Source organism: Eucyclogobius newberryi, unplaced genomic scaffold, assembly GCF_026437365.1.
Source record: "Eucyclogobius newberryi isolate DKJ021-1_F unplaced genomic scaffold, fEucNew1.0.hap1 SCAF_11, whole genome shotgun sequence".
NCBI lineage: Eukaryota > Metazoa > Chordata > Actinopteri > Gobiiformes > Gobiidae > Eucyclogobius > Eucyclogobius newberryi.
The window spans coordinates 35,486,462-35,505,960 of NW_027315735.1; the positions used below are offsets into that span (position 1 = coordinate 35,486,462).

At 46.3% G+C, this 19,499-nt stretch overlaps 1 protein-coding gene across 1 annotated transcript in view; it reads left to right on the forward strand.

Annotated features, from left to right (window-relative positions):
* Positions 1–19,499, forward strand: part of fat2 (FAT atypical cadherin 2) — a 159,079-nt gene that overhangs the window by 136,796 nt on the left and 2,784 nt on the right. Inside the window, exons 24-28 of the mRNA XM_072440032.1 lie at positions 8,908–9,361; positions 11,139–11,292; positions 12,280–12,379; positions 12,542–12,690; positions 14,895–15,166. Coding sequence (XP_072296133.1) covers positions 8,908–9,361; positions 11,139–11,292; positions 12,280–12,379; positions 12,542–12,690; positions 14,895–15,166 — 1,129 coding nt within the window. The remainder of the gene's footprint in view (positions 1–8,907; positions 9,362–11,138; positions 11,293–12,279; positions 12,380–12,541; positions 12,691–14,894; positions 15,167–19,499) is intronic.

A 19,499-nucleotide genomic window follows, 5' to 3' on the forward strand; every position in this document is an offset into this window, starting at 1 on the left:
AAGAAAACCTGAATTCAAGTCACGTTAGAATGTCTGGAAAATGACACTTGTTTGTCGGTTGCGTTTTCCTCGCTCCTCGTCGCCGCTGAACCCCTCAAACGCGCCTCACGTCCCGTCACCCATCACGGGGGGAACGCGCCACCCATCACAGGGGGAACACGCCTCACGTCCCGTCACCCATCACGGGGTGGAACGCGCCTTACGTCCCGTCACCCATCACGGGGGGGAACGCGCCTCACGTCCCGTCACCCATCACGGGGTGGAACGCGCCTTACGTCCCGTCACCCATCACGGGGGGGAACGCGCCTCACGTCCCGTCACCCATCACGGGAGGGAACGCGCCTCACGTCCCGTCACCCATCACGGGGGGAACGCGCCTCACGTCCCGTCACCCATCACGGGGGGAACGCACTTCACGTCCCGTCACCCATCACGGGGGGAACGCGCCTCACGTCCCGTCACCCATCACGGGGGGAACGCGCCTCACGTCCCGTCACCCATCACGGGGGGAACGCGCCTCACGTCCCGTCACCCATCACGGGGGGAACGCACTTCACGTCCCGTCACCCATCACGGGGGGAACGCGCCTCACGTCCCGTCACCCATCACGGGGGGGAACGCGCCTCACGTCCCGTCACCCATCACGGGGGGGAACGCGCCTCACGTCCCGTCACCCATCACGGGGGTGAACGCGCCTCACGTCCCGTCACCCATCACGGGGGGAACGCACTTCACGTCCCGTCACCCATCACGGGGGTGAACGCGCCTCACGTCCCGTCACCCATCACGGGGGGAACGCGCCTCACGTCCCGTCACCCATCACGGGGGTGAACGCGCCTCACGTCCCGTCACCCATCACGGGGGGGAACGCGCCTCACGTCCCGTCACCCATCACGGGGGTGAACGCGCCTCACGTCCCGTCACCCATCACGGGGGGAACGCGCTTCACGTCCCGTCACCCATCACGGGGGGGAACGCGCCTCACGTCCCGTCACCCATCACACGGCGGGAGGAGGCGTGGCGTATCTGGGTCAGAGCCGTCACCCGTCCGCCAGCTCACGGGGAGAAAAAAAACGCGCCTCTGCGTCAGTTTCGACGGCTTTTCCACCGAACTGAAGGTGCCATTTTCATATGAAATGGTTAAACTTTGGCGCTCGGACTCCAGTTCGACTTGAAAATGTCTCGCCGCTTTTTAATTAATGCAAACGTCTGTATCGTCTATTTTTCATTGGACTTTCTAAAGACAGATCTATTGGAGAATATTGATTCAAGTTCATATAAAAAGGCGTTTAAGCGTGTGATAATGTCGAGTATTTGGGCCTCAGAACTCCTGTCATGGACACAGTAGATGGATACCTTTGGAAAATACTGTTTTTTTTCCCGAATTTTTTCCCGAACATTTTTAAGATTTTTTGACGAACATTTTTAAACATATTTTTTTTTAAAAATTAAATGAATTTTTTAACACATTTTTTAACACATTTTTAAAAGAATTTTTAACAAATGTTTTAGCCAATTTTTAGTAACATCTAATTTACCCAGACACTAAGACTCTAAGCGAGAACTCTAAACCTGGCTCCATCAATTTGCCAGATTTATAAGGCGCAGAATGTATTTTTATGTATGAACTCTCCAAACTCATTCACCCAAAATGGTCAAATATATATGAACATCGTCATTCAAACAGTCCATCTCCCTCTCTATTGTCACTACATTTGACCCGTGTATTGAGTGTGCGGCGGGAATAACCGCGCATGAATTACTCCCGACACGGAAAACGCTCGTAACGCTCACACGCGACCATTTCCCCCGCGGCGGCTTCTTCCCCCTCGTCGCCGCCGCGGGTGGGTGACGGGACGCGTGACATTTGCGCGCGCTCGACCGGAATATTCAATTAATTTGCGTCTTCAAAAACCCGCTCAGATTTCCCCTCCGAGCTCCTGGCGGGTTTTGCCTCATTTCTTCCGCCCGCCGCCGGTCGTCGTCACTGAGCGCCGTCGTCCCGCGCGGTCCTCGGGGGAGATTCTGTCGCCACTTCGTACGATCTCAGATAAAAAGGTTTCATTCGTTTAAGCTCGTTCCTGCCCCCACAGACTTCTTTTACGTACCGAATTCGCCCGGGACCCACACGTGTGTATTTGTTCTAATTTTGACTTTATTTAGTGTATTTGTCCCTTTTTTTACACCGATCGAGCAGGTATTTGTGGAGAAAACGTTGAAAATGACAGGAAGTGACATCACACCTTGGACACTCATACAGGAAGTGACATCACACCAGGGACACTCATTCCAGTCAAAGTTTATGCAGAATTTACACAAAGAAACAACTTTTTTGACTCTAAACATTAATTCAACAAAATAAAGTCGATCTCATGTATTTTTATTTGTTAAAATATAAAAAATGGTGACATTAGATGAGTTTGGGCCCAGTGTTTGCTGGGTAATTTCCTAGTGTGATGTCATCAAATACAAACAGGAAGTGAAACCTAAAAATGTGCTATTCTGTGATAACAATTAATTTTTTTTAGCTAAATTCTAAATATATTTATCTTGATTGTGTTTAAGTTCAATGAGTCGTCCGACCTGTAGGGGGCGCTTTAAGGAACACTTTACTGTCCCCACAGGCCGTCCTTCAATGCAGTCGGGTTTGAACCTGTCAGGAGCAGAGACCGTCTCCAGATATTCATTTTTTCACATATTGTTGACTCGACCAGTCGTTTAATACTCGTGACCTCGTGAGCCAATCAGGAAGTGTCACGGAGTGGCTGCGATACGGGCGCAAGCGGGGGGAGGGTCAAATACTCAACTTTAAAATCTTTTAGATTATTATTCTTATTATCATTTTTATGTTTTTATTATTAGAAAAAAATACAAGACTAAAGGATTTTTTTGTAGAATTAAAAGTTTAAAAAATAAATTAGATTTTTATTTAATTACATTTTTTTTTTTTTAATTTTTATTTTTGTATTTAAAAAAGAGAAAAAGACAAGACTAAAGGAAAAGAATACAAAAATAAATTGTAGCACTAAAAGTTTAAAAAATAAATTAAAAGGCATCACAAAAATGGTTAGAAAAAAATGAATAACTAAAGCGCAAGACATGTGTCCCATTAGGTGTGTGATTTTTTATGGTTGTTTAAAAAATGTCACAAAATATATTCTGTTGGAGGCCATGATATCTTATATATATGGATTCTAAAGAACTATGTACGTTTTTTGTTGTTGGCTCCGCCCCCTGTACTCTTTAACGCTAAAACAAATCCTGCATTTATTGAAAATCAGTCACACTCAAAAAATGCGACTTATACTGCGGTGCTTATAGTCCGGACAATACGGTATTTCCTTTTGTGCTGTGAGACAGAAGAACTGCACGATGCCGATAAATAATTTGATTTTGATGGAGTTCTGAGGGCCTGTTTTATTCTGAGGGCCCGTTTTATTCTGAGGGCCCGTTTTCTGGACCTCGAGGAGCGTCAGCAGCGATAAACATCTGATAGAAGAATCTGATTTCAGGACGTGTTTGTGGAGGTGTAAAGCGCGGGGTTCACGGGGTCATCAAAGACCCTGTGGAGACCCACCAGGTTCACATTGATCTTCCAGCTCACACGAGCCTTTGAAATGTAGATTGAGCTTTATCTTTCGACGGCGTGTGAAGGTGACTCTTTGGCGCTGATGGGACGTGACGGAGGAGGAGGAGCCAGTCCAGAGCCGGGACTCCACAACCGGCTCCATCGCTCCACAACGGGCTCCGTCCTCAGTCACTCCCACAGGCTTTTGATGATCCAGCTCTGAGCGTTTGTTAAAGCTCGTTCTGATCAGTGTCGGCGCTCATCTGCATGGGCCTGAGGCCCTGAGGAATCATGGGGCTCTGAGGCCCTGATGAACACACGGAATTCTGAGGCCCTGAGGAACACAAGGAGTTCCGAGGCCCTGAAGAACACATGGAGTTCTGAGGCCCTGAAGAACACACGGAGTTCTGAGGCCCTGAGGAACACAAGGAGTTCTGAGGCCCTGAGGAACACAAGGAGTTCTGAGGCCCTGAAGAACACACAGAGTTCTGAGGCCCTGAAGAACACACAGAGTTCTGAGGCCCTGAAGAACACACGGAGTTCTGAGGCCCTGAGGAACACGCAGAGTTCCGAGGCCCTGAAGAACACACGGAGTTCCGAGGCCCTGAGGAACACACAGAGTTCTGAGGCCCTGAGGAACTCACGGAGTTCTGAGGCCCTGAGGAACACACGGAGTTCTGAGGCCCTGAGGAACACAAGGGGTTCTGAGGCCCTGAAGAACACACAGAATTCTGAGGCCCTGAGGAACACACGGAGTTCTGAGGCCCTGAGGAACACACGGAGTTCTGAGGCCCTGAGGAACACAAGGAGTTCTGAGGCCCTGAGGAACACAAGGAGTTCTGAGGCCCTGAGGAACACAAGGAGTTCTGAGGCCCTGAGGAACACAAGGAGTTCTGAGGCCCTGAGGAACACAAGGAGTTCTGAGGCCCTGAAGAACACAGAGTTCTGAGGCCCTACATATGTCCTTGACCATGAGCTACACATGTCCTTGACCATGAGCTACACACGTCCTTGACCACGAAATACACACGTCCTTGACCACGAACTACACATGTCCTTGACCATGAGCTACACATGTCCTTGACCATGAGCTACACATGTCCATGACCATGAGCTACACATGTCCTTGACCACGAGCTACACATGTCCTTGACGTTGAGTTACACATGTCCTTGACCATGAGCTACACACGTCTTTGACCATGAGCTACACACGTCCTTGACCATGAGCTACACACGTCTTTGACCATGAGCTACACACGTCCTTGACCATGAGCTACACATGTCCTTGACCATGAGCTACACACGTCTTTGACCATGAGCTACACACGTCCTTGACCATGAGTTACACATGTCCTTGACCATGAGCTACACACGTCTTTGACCATGAGCTACACATGTCCATGACCATGAGCTACACACGTCCATGACCATGAGCTACACATGTCCATGACCATGTGCTACACATGTCCATGACCATGAGCTACAAATGTCCTTGACCATGAGCTACACACGTCCTTGACCTTGAGTTACACATGTCCTTGACCATGAGCTACACACATCCTTGACCTTGAGTTACACACGTCCTTGACCATGAGCTACACATGTCCTTGACCACGAGCTACACACGTCCTTGACCTTGAGTTACACATGTCCTTGACCATGAGCTACACATGTCCTTGACCTTGAGTTACACATAATAATAATAATAATAATAATAATAATAATAACTTTTATTTATATAGCGCTTTTCAGTGACCCAAAGACGCTGAACATAGTAAAAAAGGGGGGGTATTTACAGACAGGAAGGGACAACACGTACAATACACATTAATATACAGATAAAATGAACAAGACAGAAGAAGTAGAGAGAAAAAGATGAGCTACAAATGTCCTTGACCATGAGCTACACACATCCTTGACCTTGAGTTACACATGTCCTTGACCATGAGCTACACATGTCCTTGACCTTGAGTTACACATGTCCTTGACCTTGAGTTACACATGTCCTTGACCTTGAGTTACACATGTCCTTGACCATGAGTTACACATGTCCTTGACCTTGAGTTACACATGTCCTTGACCATGAGCTACACATGTCCTTGACCATGAGCTACACATGTCCTTGACCATGAGTTACACATGTCCTTGACCATGAGCTACACATGTCCTTGACCTTGAGTTACACATGTCCTTGACCTTGAGTTACACATGTCCTTGACCATGAGTTACACATGTCCTTGACCTTGAGTTACACATGTCCTTGACCTTGAGTTACACATGTCCTTGACCATGAGTTACACATGTCCTTGACCTTGAGTTACACATGTCCCTGACCATGAGTTACACATGTCCTTGACCATGAGTTACACATGTCCTTGACCTTGAGTTACACATGTCCTTGACCATGAGCTACACATGTCCTTGACCTTGAGCTACACATGTCCTTGACCATGAGCTACACATGTCCTTGACCATGAGCAACACATGTCCTTGACCATGAGCTACACATGTCATCGATCGTGACAAAACCACAACTAAAAACAGTCCAAACTCGCTATTATTTGTAGTCGACGGCTCTTGTTCAGTCGATTGATCGTTGTAGTTGTAAATGTTCAGGAGCTCTCACATCTTACAATCAACTGCTGTATAAATTCAAAGCATGATTATTATTCAGGGTCTTACACGTACACATACACATACACGTACACGTACATATACGATTCCTCTCACAGTATTTTTTAAGCCGTCGAGTCGCTCTCATTTGCATGTGTCATTTCCTCTGTAAAGTGCTCTCTGGACGTGTGTTAAAGTCAATGTAAAGTAAATGTATGTGTTTTGCAGCGATGCAGCGACACGCACTGCTCCTCTGGGGCCAACAACCTGTGTTTATTATGTACAGGACTGAGCACGCTCACTGTTTATCACAAACACCGAGCGCGCTCACTGTTTATCACAAACACCGAGCGCGCTCACTGTTTATCACAAACACCGAGCGCGCTCACTGTTTATCACAAACACTGAGCGCTGTGACCTGCAGAATGAGCCGCCCACAATACATGTCTCTGAGGAGTTTGATCAGGTTGATCATTCAGTTCTATTCAATTTATTTTTGTAACGCCCAAAATCACAACAACAGTTGCCTCTGAGGGCGACAGTGAAAAATGAATCAAACAATGTCTGTGGTGGCGAGGGACGATGTCCCAGAGTCCTCTGTCCTTAGACACTCCTGCTCGGCCAGGAAAAACTACAAAAAACCTCCTTGGGAAAAAGTATAAACCTGGAGGAGTTCCACAGTGAAGGAGAGATCTGACTCTCACAGACGTGAGGGAGACTGGAGCTGGAGCCACTCTTCAGGCAGATGAGGGACCGGGACAGGGGCCACTTCACCAGGAGAGGGGCATCTGGGTCCACAGGTCCTCAGGAGTGAGAAAAAGAAGGCGGTGAACAGTTTGCGAATGGAATTAAAAATGAAATATTGTTTGATAGAATAAGTCAGAAGCAGAGGATAGAGCTCAAGCTGCCATACTTCCCCCAGAGTTGCTGCTAGGGCAGCGGAGCTGAAGCTGTGGGTTTATATTTCTCTTCATGAAATGCACATGTCCAACATGAAGTGCATGAGTTTCTCTCGACTGTTTTTCTTCCCCAGTGATTTCTTTGATCATAACGAGCCTCTTCCCCATTGGCTCCTGAACACTTATGAACCCAACACTACATTTATGATCAGCGGCTCCTCAGCTCTCTGGAACACGCCCGGGCCTTTTACAGCCTGTAATACACATATGTTACAATCAAACTCTCGCCGCGCACCTGAAAAGCACGTGGAGCTCGGATGAATAATGCACGTGGGACGCACACGTTGGCGTCTGCGTTTTGAATAGGAAGAGTCTTGTAACGTAAAGAGGCAGATAAAAGACGCCGCTGAGAGAGAGAGAGAGAGAGATTGCTGAGTAGACAGAAAAACGCCGAGGAGGAGCGCGTTATCGAATACAGAACGACTCTCCACCCAAAGACGATTGGCGACGGGAGATGATAAGAAACACGCCAGTTTGGGTCACGAGAGACAAGATGACGTGGCATCTTTGCTGTGGCTTCAGTTTAGCAAAGCGCGCACGCAGCTTTTACGCTTCATACGGATTGTTCCGGAGGACGAGCGGACACTTTGAAGCCTCAGCAAGAAACGCAAAAGTGTCGGGACCAGTTTCCTCTGGTTATTTCAACTCGGAAAATAACGGTTTCCAACATTTTTCCAACTTCAACGGCCTGACTTGTCTTAAACGCACTGGTCCATGGGTCAGACGTCCTCACGGGTGCAATAAAGTCTGTAAAAAGGATCCAACCCATAAATGTCTTTTCCATTGTGTTTATTGTCTTCATATTATGCAATTTGACTTTTTCGATGATTTTTCAATGACATCGTCTCGTCTCAAACATATGTGAAGTCGTGTTTTGCTTCATTGACTCTTTAAAATCCGGGCGGTGCCGTTGTTCAGCCCATAAACCGTCGCCGCAATCGTGTGGCTTCATTAACGCTGCGCTTTTCGTTGTTGGTTCCCGATGCTGGCAGCAGAGGGCGCTCCAACACCTCAATGGAACCGGGAGTTTAGTGTGTGACGTGAACAAGACCAGCGAGGACGGAGAAAAAAAAGACGTCCGGATGAAACTAAAGCCCACCACGTCCAAAATAAACGTCCCCTTTAGTCCAGAGTCTTTCCAATGTGTCCATTTTCACACTCAAAAGTCCAAATGTGATGATTATTGTTTATTTTTCCTCCCTTTTCCGTAAGTCGATCACGTCGCCTCAGTTCCGTTTTGTTGTGACGGCCTTTTCCCCTCGATGTAAAGTTTTCTAAATGTAATAAAATGACCTCCTAATCTTTAAACCTGTTTAAAGGGCAGTTAAAGCCACAAGAAGTTTATCTATTTAGCGTGACGTGAGCGTGCTGACCGTGCTAACCGTGATGCGAGCGTGCTAACCATGCTAACCGTGACACGTGCATGCTAACATGACGTGAGCATGCTGACCGTGACGCGAGCGTACTAACCATGCTAACCGTGACACGTGCATGCTAACATGACGTGAGCGTGCTGACCGTGCTAACCGTGACGCGAGGGTGCTAAGCAAAAGGTGTACTTGTCTCCTTTAAGCTGCCTGGTTATGACCTTCGGCGGTTATGACCATTGGCGGTTATGACCATTGGCGGTTATGACCATCGGCGCTCGGTGAGACAAAACCACTCTCCTGCTCGACTCATTTCCGTTAGCGTAGCAGCGTGTCGCATTCAGGCCTCGTTCGTTGATTCTTTTCCACTCACGTTGATTTCACCGTCTCGTCCGCAGCTGAACAACGGCGAGCTCCACTTCCGGTACCGCTGCGGCCCGTCCCCTCCCAGGTCCCTGTTGGTCCGGTCGCCGCCGCTTTACGACGGCCAGTGGCACCACGTCTCCCTGGAGGTCAACTCCACCGTCCTGAGCCTCACGTTGGACGATCGGCCCGCAGTCTCCGCCCCCATCGCCCACCCGTGCCACGTGACCTCCCCCCACGGCGCGGTGCTGTTCGCCAACGGCGCGCAACTCTCGCTGGAGACGACAGCCCGGCTGTCGGGGAGTTTCGTCGGCTGCTTGGACGCCATGAGCCTGAACGGGGAGCCAATCAGAGCCGACGATGGGGCGGAGTGGGAGGGACCTGGCCTGAGGAGAGTGTTCGGGGTGTTCCAGTGTTGTCGGAGTGAAGCGGCGTGCGCCGGCCTGTCGTGTTTGAACGGAGGAGTTTGTGAGGAACGCGACAACGGAGGTGAGTGACATCATCGATCTGGAAGGTTCCTTAAACGTGTCATGTGGTCCTGGGGGTCATGTGGCCTCGCAGGTCATGTGGTCCTGGAGGTCATCTGGCCCCGGAGGTCATGTGGTCCTGGAGGTCATGTAGCCCCGGAGGTCATGTAGCCCTGGAGGTCATGTGGTCCTGGAGGTCATGTGGCCCCGGAGGTCATGTGGCCCCAGAGGTCATGTGGTCCTGGAGGTCATGTAGCCCCGGAGGTCATGTAGCCCCGGAGGTCATGTAGCCCCGGAGGTCACGTAGCCCTGGAGGTCATGTGGTCCTGGAGGTCATGTGGCCCCGGAGGTCATGTGGCCCCGGAGGTCATGTGGCCCCGGAGGTCATGTAGCCCCAGAGGTCACTCTATTGAAGACTGCTAGGTTAAGATTCTAAGCAGGAGAAAAGATGGCTTTTGTTAAAAAAGAAAACCATCATAGCAGGTGAAATGGCAGGTTAAGATTTAACCTTCCTGTCGTTTATAATGGAATCTTGAATCCCTGGAGAGGTCGATGTCCATGGCATTCAGATGCGAATCAAGTACTCAAGAAAGAGATAGAGAGTGTGAGACAGGGACAATATGAGGCTGATGGCCCATTAAAGGACTGATAGGAAACAAAGAGGCTAGTTTAACACCTTTTCATGCTCGGTGGGCGGGGCCTACTCAGAGTAGGATTAATATCTGAGTTCCCGGTCTTGATTTCGTTGATTGAAAATGACTCTTGGATGAGAGTCCAGATGAAACAGATGAAACACTGACATTAAGTACGTTAAGTACATTAGGTACATTAAATTAGCTGGTTTATGAACTGAACTCAATGAATTTTGTCCATATTGCTTGTAGTAGTAGTAGTACTGTAGTATTGGAAGCAGTTGTGGTGTAAATTATTTGGATGCGTTGCCCGTTTGTTCGTTACAGAAGCTAAAATCCAAACTGATAATATAGAAAGAGTATTTCTTTGACTTGGAATGAGGAGAAACGTGTTTTGTGCCGTTTGTGAGTCGCAGTGAATGAAACATGATTTGCTTTTCGCCGGCGTAAACACAGAACGGGCACAAAGGCGTTATCAGGACGAGTCTTTGGGTCGCGAGGACAACTGGCCCTATTTTCACTCAATGTAATAAGAAAACGTGAGGCGTAACCGCGGCGACCTCTCGCATGGACGCACAAAGGCAACAAGGACAATCCGAGGGGAAAGGGCTGATCCAGACTAAAGCGTGAGACAAGAGAGTGAGACAAGAGCGTGAGACAAGACCGTGAGACAAGACCGTCATGCAAGACCGTGAGACAAGACCGTGAGACAAGACCGTGAGACAAGACCGTGAGACAAGACTGTGTACTGGGAAGGCAAAAGTACTGTACTTATGGTTTAGAGCTCAGTTTAGAGCTGCTGTTGTGACGTGGAATATGAAAAATATTGACTTATTTTTCTATTTGTTTGTATTTTTACATGAAACAAACTGACCTGAGGCTGTAGTGTTGATATTATTGTGATATTTGAATCACTTTTTGACACTATGGTTTTAGTAATATAAACAAATGTGTGTCGTTGTTTCGTTGTGTGTCGTGTCGTTATTTCGTTGTGTGTCGTGTCATGTCATTGTGTTGTTGTGTGTCGTTGTTTCGTTGTGTGTCGTGTTGTTGTCTCGTTGTGTGTCGTTGTCGTGTCATGTTGTTGTGTGTCGTTGTGTGTCGTTGTTTCGTTGTGTGTCGTTGTCGTGTCGTGTCATGTCATTGTGTCGTTGTGTGTCGTCTCAGGCGCCGTGTGCAGATGTTCTGGACAGTTCCACGGGCCTCACTGTGACCTCACACAAAACCCCTGTGTTTCCCGGCCCTGTTCAGACGGTCGAGTGTGTGTCCCCAAAGAGCACGGCTTCATCTGCAACTGCTCCCACAGCCAGCCCCACGCCAGGTACGACGCACAACTGACACACAACTGACACACAACAGACACACGACATCTGCCACTGCTCCGACAGCCAGCCCCACACCAGGTACGACGCACAACTGACACACAACTGACACACAACAGACACACGACATCTGCCACTGCTCCGACAGCCAGCCCCACACCAGGTACGACGCACAACTGACACACAACAGACGCACAACAGACACACGACATCTGCAACTGCTCCCACAGCCAGCCCCACGCCAGGTACGACGCACAACTGACACACAACTGACACACAACAGACACACGACATCTGCCACTGCTCCCACAGCCAGCCCCACGCCAGGTACGACGCACAACAGACACACAACATCTGCTCCTGCTGTACAATAAGTGGCTCTGATATGTTCATGTTCAGCGCTGCATAAATAAATGGATGAATAAATAAACATAAATCACAGTTACATTTGTTCTGCTCCTGGAGCTCGAGCTCCAAAGAAACACCAACATCAACGAGAGAAAGAACAATTGATTTGTATTTGTTTTGAGTCCTCTCTCTCTCTCTCTCTCTCTCTCCCTTCCTCCCACTCTCTCTATGGCTGTATGTTTACACAATCGTGCAACCGATTCTTTTATTTTCCAGTTAAATACATATACAGTATTATATATGGGTGAAAAGTACATTTTTGAACTTTGAACTACCTCAACTAAAAAAACATATTTGTGGGCATTCCAATGAATGTTACAATCTACATATCGGCAAATATCGGCAACAGTGGCAAGCCAAATATCGCTTATCGGCTCCAATTCTTTATATATTTGGTCATGAATAACGGAACAGTACAACAAGCACTGAAAGAACATCCGACTGTAAAGACAATGGTTTCATGAATACATTTAACACTTTGAGGAGAAGAGTCACGGCGTCTCCAGTGACAGTGCTAGCATCGAGTTAATGGCCTTTTCCCCGTCGTTCTGTGGCTAAATCGTCCCGTTTTCTTGCAGGTGTCACAACGTGATCGAGACGTGTCCCCCAGACTCGTGTCCCAGAGACTACGGCTGCAAAGTGGTGCTGGGCTCCATCCACTGCGACCCGATGCCCGTGGTCAGTACGGCGGCTACAAACCGTTAGCATTTCATCACCGCACATAGTTCCATTAGCCCTGTTATAAAACGCCGACATTAGGCTAGCATTTCTGACAACCGGCTAGTTTTTTACGACATTTGTATTTGCGTGAATCGTTTGAAAACCCGCCGCTGTTTCCAGTCGCAGCCGATGGTGGGCTTCATGGAGCTCGTCGAGATCGGCGCCAGCGTCTTGGGCGTCGTCTTCCTGGTGGCCATCTTTGTCTGCGTGAGGAAGCGCTATGTTCAGCTGCAGAAGAAGAAGGCCGCCTGCGTGCAAGACTCCAACGGGTGAGTGCGAGGGACCAAGGGAAAGAGCTCCCCCTGCAGGTCCTTTGTGACAACGCATGGGCAGAAAATAGACGAGGGTTTCTCAGGAGAGTTTGTCTTCAGGTCAATATATGATAAAAGGCTGGTTTTCCGCCCTGAGACAGCAGGGGGCGACGACAGACACTTCAAACTCACCTAAAATACTTGTTTAACCATCACAGGGACTTTCAAAGGTTAAAATGTGACTTAGTTCTGCTTTAATAGTGTTTACCATCAACACAGGAGACTATGGTGGTCAAACACAATGTACTTTAAACTTGTATTATCGTCGTAAACATAGAGTGAATTTGTAATCAGAGTCTTTTGGATCCATAATAAGTCTTGTACTAAACAAAGTGACCGTCTCAGTATTAACCTGTGGCAAACACTGAACTTATTCTGAGTTTTAGTCACTTAACAATTTGAGAAGTATAATATAAATGTAGAAACCGCGTTAATCTATCGGATTCAAAGCTGTTTTTGTAGCTTGAAGAGCTCAAGCGAGTTACGTAAACTAAAACTAAAGAATAAAGATATACATATGAAGGACACTTTTTGTATTGTTTTGACTTTTCAGATAAGAGAAGAAAACCTTTATTTGTCCCACAATAGGGAAATTTCAATGTTGCAACACAAATTAGACACAGAATAATAATAATAAGATAACTTAGAAAAAAACCCTCTTATACTCTTAATAACACTCTTAAGGAGCCCTCAGACCGGGGCGTCCAAAGCGTCCAGTTTACTTTTAAAGTCTATGTAAACGCACGTCCAACACGTCTTGCGTTTTTGCGGCGCGATTCCTGCCTTTCCGGCGTCAAGCGCGGCGCGTCGGGGGCGTCGAGCGCTCTGGACGCTTTCAATGCTTTCAACGCTTTCGACGCGCGTTCGAGGCGTCCAAAGCGTCCAAAGCGTCTGACGCAGAAAAGTTGAGCATTGTATATCTTTTCTGCGTCAGATGCGCCGCAGCAGCCAATCAGAGCTGACGTGCTGCACGACCGGGAAAATGACCAAAAACAAACCTGCAAGATAAAAATAAAATCTTTAGACGCAGCTCTTGGAGAAAATAATGATATTGACTAAACTCTGCTTAGCTCTGAAGTATCTGCGGGTCCCAGACGGGCCCCGGGGTCCATCTGGGAGCCTCGCGTTAAAGGACTCAGGACGTTTTTTAAGTCAAAAAATTACGTTAACATGTCAGGGCAAGCTAGCTTCTGTTTATTTTCCCATGGTAATTCCCTCTGCTGCCAGTAGATGGCTAACACAAATCCTGATGAGGGAACGCCTGAGAAAAGTCATGTGTGGTTTTCAGTATACATTATTTTAAAACATGAGATGCCAAAGCAAAAGCCAATAACAAATCAGCCGGTTCTCCGCGGGCCACATTAAGCCTGTTCTCCTCGGGCCACATTAAGCCGCTTCTCTGTGGGCCAGATTAAGCCGCTTCTCTGTGGGCCACATTAAGCCGCTTCTCCTTGGGCCACTTTTAGCCTGTTCTCCGTGGGTCACATTAAGCCGCTTCTCCGTGGGCCGCATTAAGCCTGTTCTCTGTGGGTCACATTAAGCCGCTTCTCCGTGGGCCGCATTAAGCCTGTTCTCCGTGGGCCACATTAAGTTGCTTCTCTGTGGGCCACATTAAGCCTGTTCTCCATGGGCCACATTAAGCCTGTTCTCCGTGGGCCACATTAAGCCTGTTCTCCATGGGCCACATTAAGCCTGTTCTCCGTGGGCCACATTAAGCCTGTTCTTCATGGGCCACATTAAGCCTGTTCTCCGTGGGCCACATTAAGCCTGTTCTCCGTGGGCCACATTAAGCCTGTTCTTCATGGGCCACATTAAGCTTGTTCTCCGTGGGCCACATTAAGCCTGTTCTCCATGGGCCACATTAAGCTTGTTCTCCGTGGGCCACATTAAGCCTGTTCCCCATGGGCCACATTAAGCCTGTTCCCCATGGGCCACATTAAGCCTGTTCTCCATGGGCCACATTAAGCCTGTTCCCCATGGGCCACATTAAGCCTGTTCTCCATGGGCCACATTAAGCCTGTTCTCCATGGGCCACATTAAGCCTGTTCCCCATGGGCCACATTAAGCCTGTTCTCCATGGGCCACATTAAGTCTGTTCCCCATGGGCCACATTAAGCCTGTTCTCCATGGGCCACATTAAGCCTGTTCTCCATGGGCCGCAGGTACTTCCCGTCGGGCCAGTGCAAGAGCCTGAAGTCGGGCCCCTCGGAGATGACCCCCATGGAGATGACCGCCATGGACCAGGACCAGGACACGTCGCCGTTCCGGTCCCTGCGTCCGCGCTCTCAGCTGGGCCCCTCTGTCACGGCGGGGCCCCTCTCCAAACCGCAGGGGCCCGTGGTCTGCAGCGTGGCCCCTCATCTGCCGGCGCGGCCCCCGTCCACCTCCGACACCGAGTCCATCCGGAAGAGCCGCTGGGACCAGGACTACGAAGGTGAGGAAAGGACTTTAGCCTGTTTTTATTTTAGTTTACACAATATTTCCACCGTAAAATCAACTCTTTATTTATTTAGTTCTGTTTGAGTTTTTCTTCATTTATTCTGTCGAGAACTTTCCAGCTCCCGTGAAGGTCAAATATAAACATCTAAATTGGTAAAAATATATTTAAATATGTTTAATTATTGGACACATTTTAAAAGTTTAATTTTATTTAAAAAAGAGCAGAAAATCACTTGATATCTTTATTTGCAAGTTTCAACATACATTTTTTAACTTTTTACTTTCTTTTTTTTTTCTATGTATATATTTTTTTTACGATATACATTTTATTTACCGTATTTTCCGGACTATAAGTCGCACCAGCCAAAAGAAAAAAACATATATAAGTCGCACTGGAGGATGAAATGCAGTTGCAAGTGTGAAAATAACAAATAATATCACATATAAGTCGCTCCGGAGTGTAAGTATAAGTATAAATATAAATATAAGTCGCACCCCGGCCAAAACGATGAAAAAAGGTTCAACTTATAGTCCGAAAAATACGGTACTTTCAAAACAACATTAATGATGAGTTATATCCTCTTTTTACTGAAAAGTCGTATTGTCCCTTTAGTTCTGAACTCATGGGACTCATTAGTTTATCAGATCTCAGTCTTCTCTCAAATGCTAATCCTGGACTTTATTTTGAAGTTTTTGAGTATTTGAGTATACTTTTCAAATACGTGACAAATATAATCACATGTTCGTCATGTGGAGTTCTGAGGTATAAATCCATATAAAGGCTCTATAATAAAGTCTGTGGCGTGTGGAGCCTAAACCTCCGCGCTGCTTAAACGTGTCCTCTGTGGAAAGCTGAGGTCATTCAGATGGATGACCTGTCGCCGCGGAGACGAGCGGGGCCTATCACGCGCCGCCGCCTCCGTTTGTCTCTTTCTCCGTCTCCGTGGAGGACGGAACGGGTCACGTGACGCGCAGGAGAACCGTGGACGTCCACGCTATGATTACATATGATTATGTTTACGTTAGCGCGTCGGGGCAAGCTAGCTTTTGTTTGTTTCTCCATGGTCGTTTTCTCTGCCACCAGTAGGTGGAGGGCTAACACCTGATGAGGGAACGCCTGATGGAGAGAAAGTCATCTTTTATTTTATTTGTTTAATTTATTTAATTTATTTAATTTATTTAATTTATTTTATTTATTTTATTTATTTTATTTATTTTATTTATTTTATTTATTTTATTCATTTTATTTATTTTATTTATTTTATTCATTTTATTTATTTTATCATATGAATTTTATTTTATTTATTCTATTTTTATATATATATACATGTTTTTGTCCTTTACCTCGTTAGTCCTTTACCTTGTTAGTTCTTTACCTCGTTAGTTCTTTACCTGGTTAGGCCTTTACCTGGTTAGTTCTTTACCTCGTTAGTTCTTTACCTTGTTAGTTCTTTACCTCGTTAGTCCTTTACCTCGTTAGTCCTTTACCTTGTTAGTTCTTTACCTCGTTAGTTCTTTACCTCGTTAGTTATTTACCTCGTTAGTCCTTTACCTTGTTAGTTCTTTACCTCGTTAGTTCTTTACCTTGTTAGTTCTTTACCTTGTTAGTTCTTTACCTCGTTAGTTCTTTACCTTGTTAGTTCTTTACCTCGTTAGACCTTTACCTTGTTAGTTCTTTACCTTGTTAGACCTTTACCTTGTTAGTTCTTTACCTTAGTCCTTTACCTGGTTTGTTCTTTACCTCGTTAGTCCTTTACCTCGTTAGTTCTTTACCTCGTTAGTCCTTTACCTCGTTTGTTCTTTACCTCGTTAGTCCTTTACCTCGTTTGTTCTTTACCTCGTTAGTTCTTTACCTTGTTAGTTCTTTACCTCGTTAGTCCTTTACCTTGTTAGTTCTTTACCTCGTTAGTCATTTACCTGGTTAGTTCTTTACCTCGTTAGTCCTTTACCTTGTTAGTTCTTTACCTCGTGTTCTTTACCTCGTTAGTTCTTTACCTTGTTAGTTCTTTACCTCGTTAGTCCTTTACCTTGTTAGTTCTTTACCTCGTTAGTCCTTTACCTGGTTAGTTCTTTACCTCGTTAGTCCTTTACCTCGTTAGTCCTTTACCTTGTTAGTTCTTTACCTCGTTAGTTCTTTACCTGGTTAGGCCTTTACCTGGTTAGTTCTTTACCTCGTTAGTTATTTACCTCGTTAGTTCTTTACCTCGTTAGTCCTTTACCTCGTTAGTTCTTTACCTCGTTAGTTCTTTACCTTGTTAGTTCTTTACCTCGTTAGTTCTTTACCTTGTTAGTTCTTTACCTCGTTAGTCCTTTACCTTGTTAGTTCTTTACCTCGTTAGTCCTTTACCTGGTTAGTTCTTTACCTCGTTAGTCCTTTACCTCGTTAGTCCTTTACCTTGTTAGTTCTTTACCTCGTTAGTTCTTTACCTGGTTAGGCCTTTACCTGGTTAGTTCTTTACCTCGTTAGTTATTTACCTCGTTAGTTCTTTACCTCGTTAGTCCTTTACCTCGTTAGTCCTTTACCTCGTTAGTCATTTACCTCGTTAGTTCTTTACCTCGTTAGTTCTTTACCTCGTTAGTTCTTTACCTTGTTAGTTCTTTACCTCGTTAGTCCTTTACCTCGTTAGTCCTTTACCTCGTTAGTTCTTTACCTCGTTAGTCCTCTCCCTGAATGTCTCTTCCTCCTCGTCATATCCGTTCTGATGTCATTATAAAGCTGGACCTTGAGTCGAGACCTTGACGATTATACGGCCTCGTTATAAATCAATGGGCTCAGAATAATGCGCACACCTATAGATCAAACATATAGATCAAAGTCGCCCGTCAGGAAACCAGAGCGACGCTGACAACGACAAACGGCTGTGTTTCCAAAGTGTCATCCTAATGTGTTTAATCAGACACTTCCCATGATGCACTGCCCGGCGTGTTGACCGAGCACTTCCCATGATGCACTGGGGCGGTCCTTGGACGACTTTCAAATCATGTGGAGGTTAAAGTGCCGCTCGTCGAGCTCAAACGCAGTTCAAATAAACGTGTTTCAAATGTTCTAAAATTTTGGGGAAAATTCTAAAAATTCTCAAGTTCAAAGAAAACTAGAAACTTTTCGTGTTTATTGCGACTGTCATTGAAGCAGAATCGAGGGTGAATTTACCATGTTTAAATAAATCCTTTGAAATTGTCAGCGGAGCGTTTTAGCAAAGGTTTGATTTAATTTATTAGAACGTTTGAGTCAAAACTCTGGAAGGTCAACGACTGTTTTATTCCATTCTGTAGTTTTTTTTCTCACAAACTCTTGTCAATCTGTCATTACCTCTGACACGTGCCTGGTTCGACCTGCAGGGGGCGACGCCAGCGCGAGAGCCGCAACAATTATGATTTGTCATTTCCATAAACAAATGAAGTACTTCTGTGAATACTGCATGAAAGTACTTACCTAACAACAGGATTCTGCTAAACGCGCTGAAGGAAGAGATTGTATCGCTCTGAAAAAAGCCGTAAATGCCACAAAAAGACACAAAGAAGGTGTAAAATGTGTAAAATGTGTAAAAATGTGTAAATATATGAAGTTTCCTCTGCATTTTCAGACAAATATTGTAAAACTCTGATATTTGTCGACCTTTCGCGACCCAAAGCGACTTAATCAATGACCAACGTAATCGTTTTACTCATTAATATTGTAAACCTGACTCATTATGTCGGGCTTGTTTAATTACATTTGCATATGTTTGTCTTTCATCATTTAAACATCATTAGTTCAGTCCAGGGGTAAATGCTCCAAACGCTACGCCCATTCTGTCTACCATCGTTAAGATTCTATTGTAACAAACTAAATTCCCTTGAAATACAATTTAAACAGAATATTTCACTCCGTGTTCTGAAGTGTGAGTTTGACTTTTTCCACCTCCAGAAAGTGACGTACTGTTTCTTTAAATATCCACTGAGGCCGTGACGCAGAAGTCTTTTCCTTCATCTTCAGGATTCATCTTCTTTGTTCCTCTCTCCTTCTTTTCCTCCAATCAAGCATGAGGCCCCTGTCAATCAAGCATGAGGCCCCTGTCAATCAAGCATGAGGCCCCTGTCAATCAAGCATGAGGCCCCTGTCAATCAAGCATGAGGCCCCTGTCAATCAAACATGAGGCCCCTGTCAATCAAACATGAGGCCCCTGTCAATCAAACATGAGGCCCCTGTCAATCAAACATGAGACCCCTGTCAATCAAACATGAGGCCCCTGTCAATCAAGCATAAGGCCCCTGTCAATCAAGCATGAGGCCCCTGTCAATCAAACATGAGGCCCCTGTCAATCAAGCATGAGGCCCCTGTCAATCAA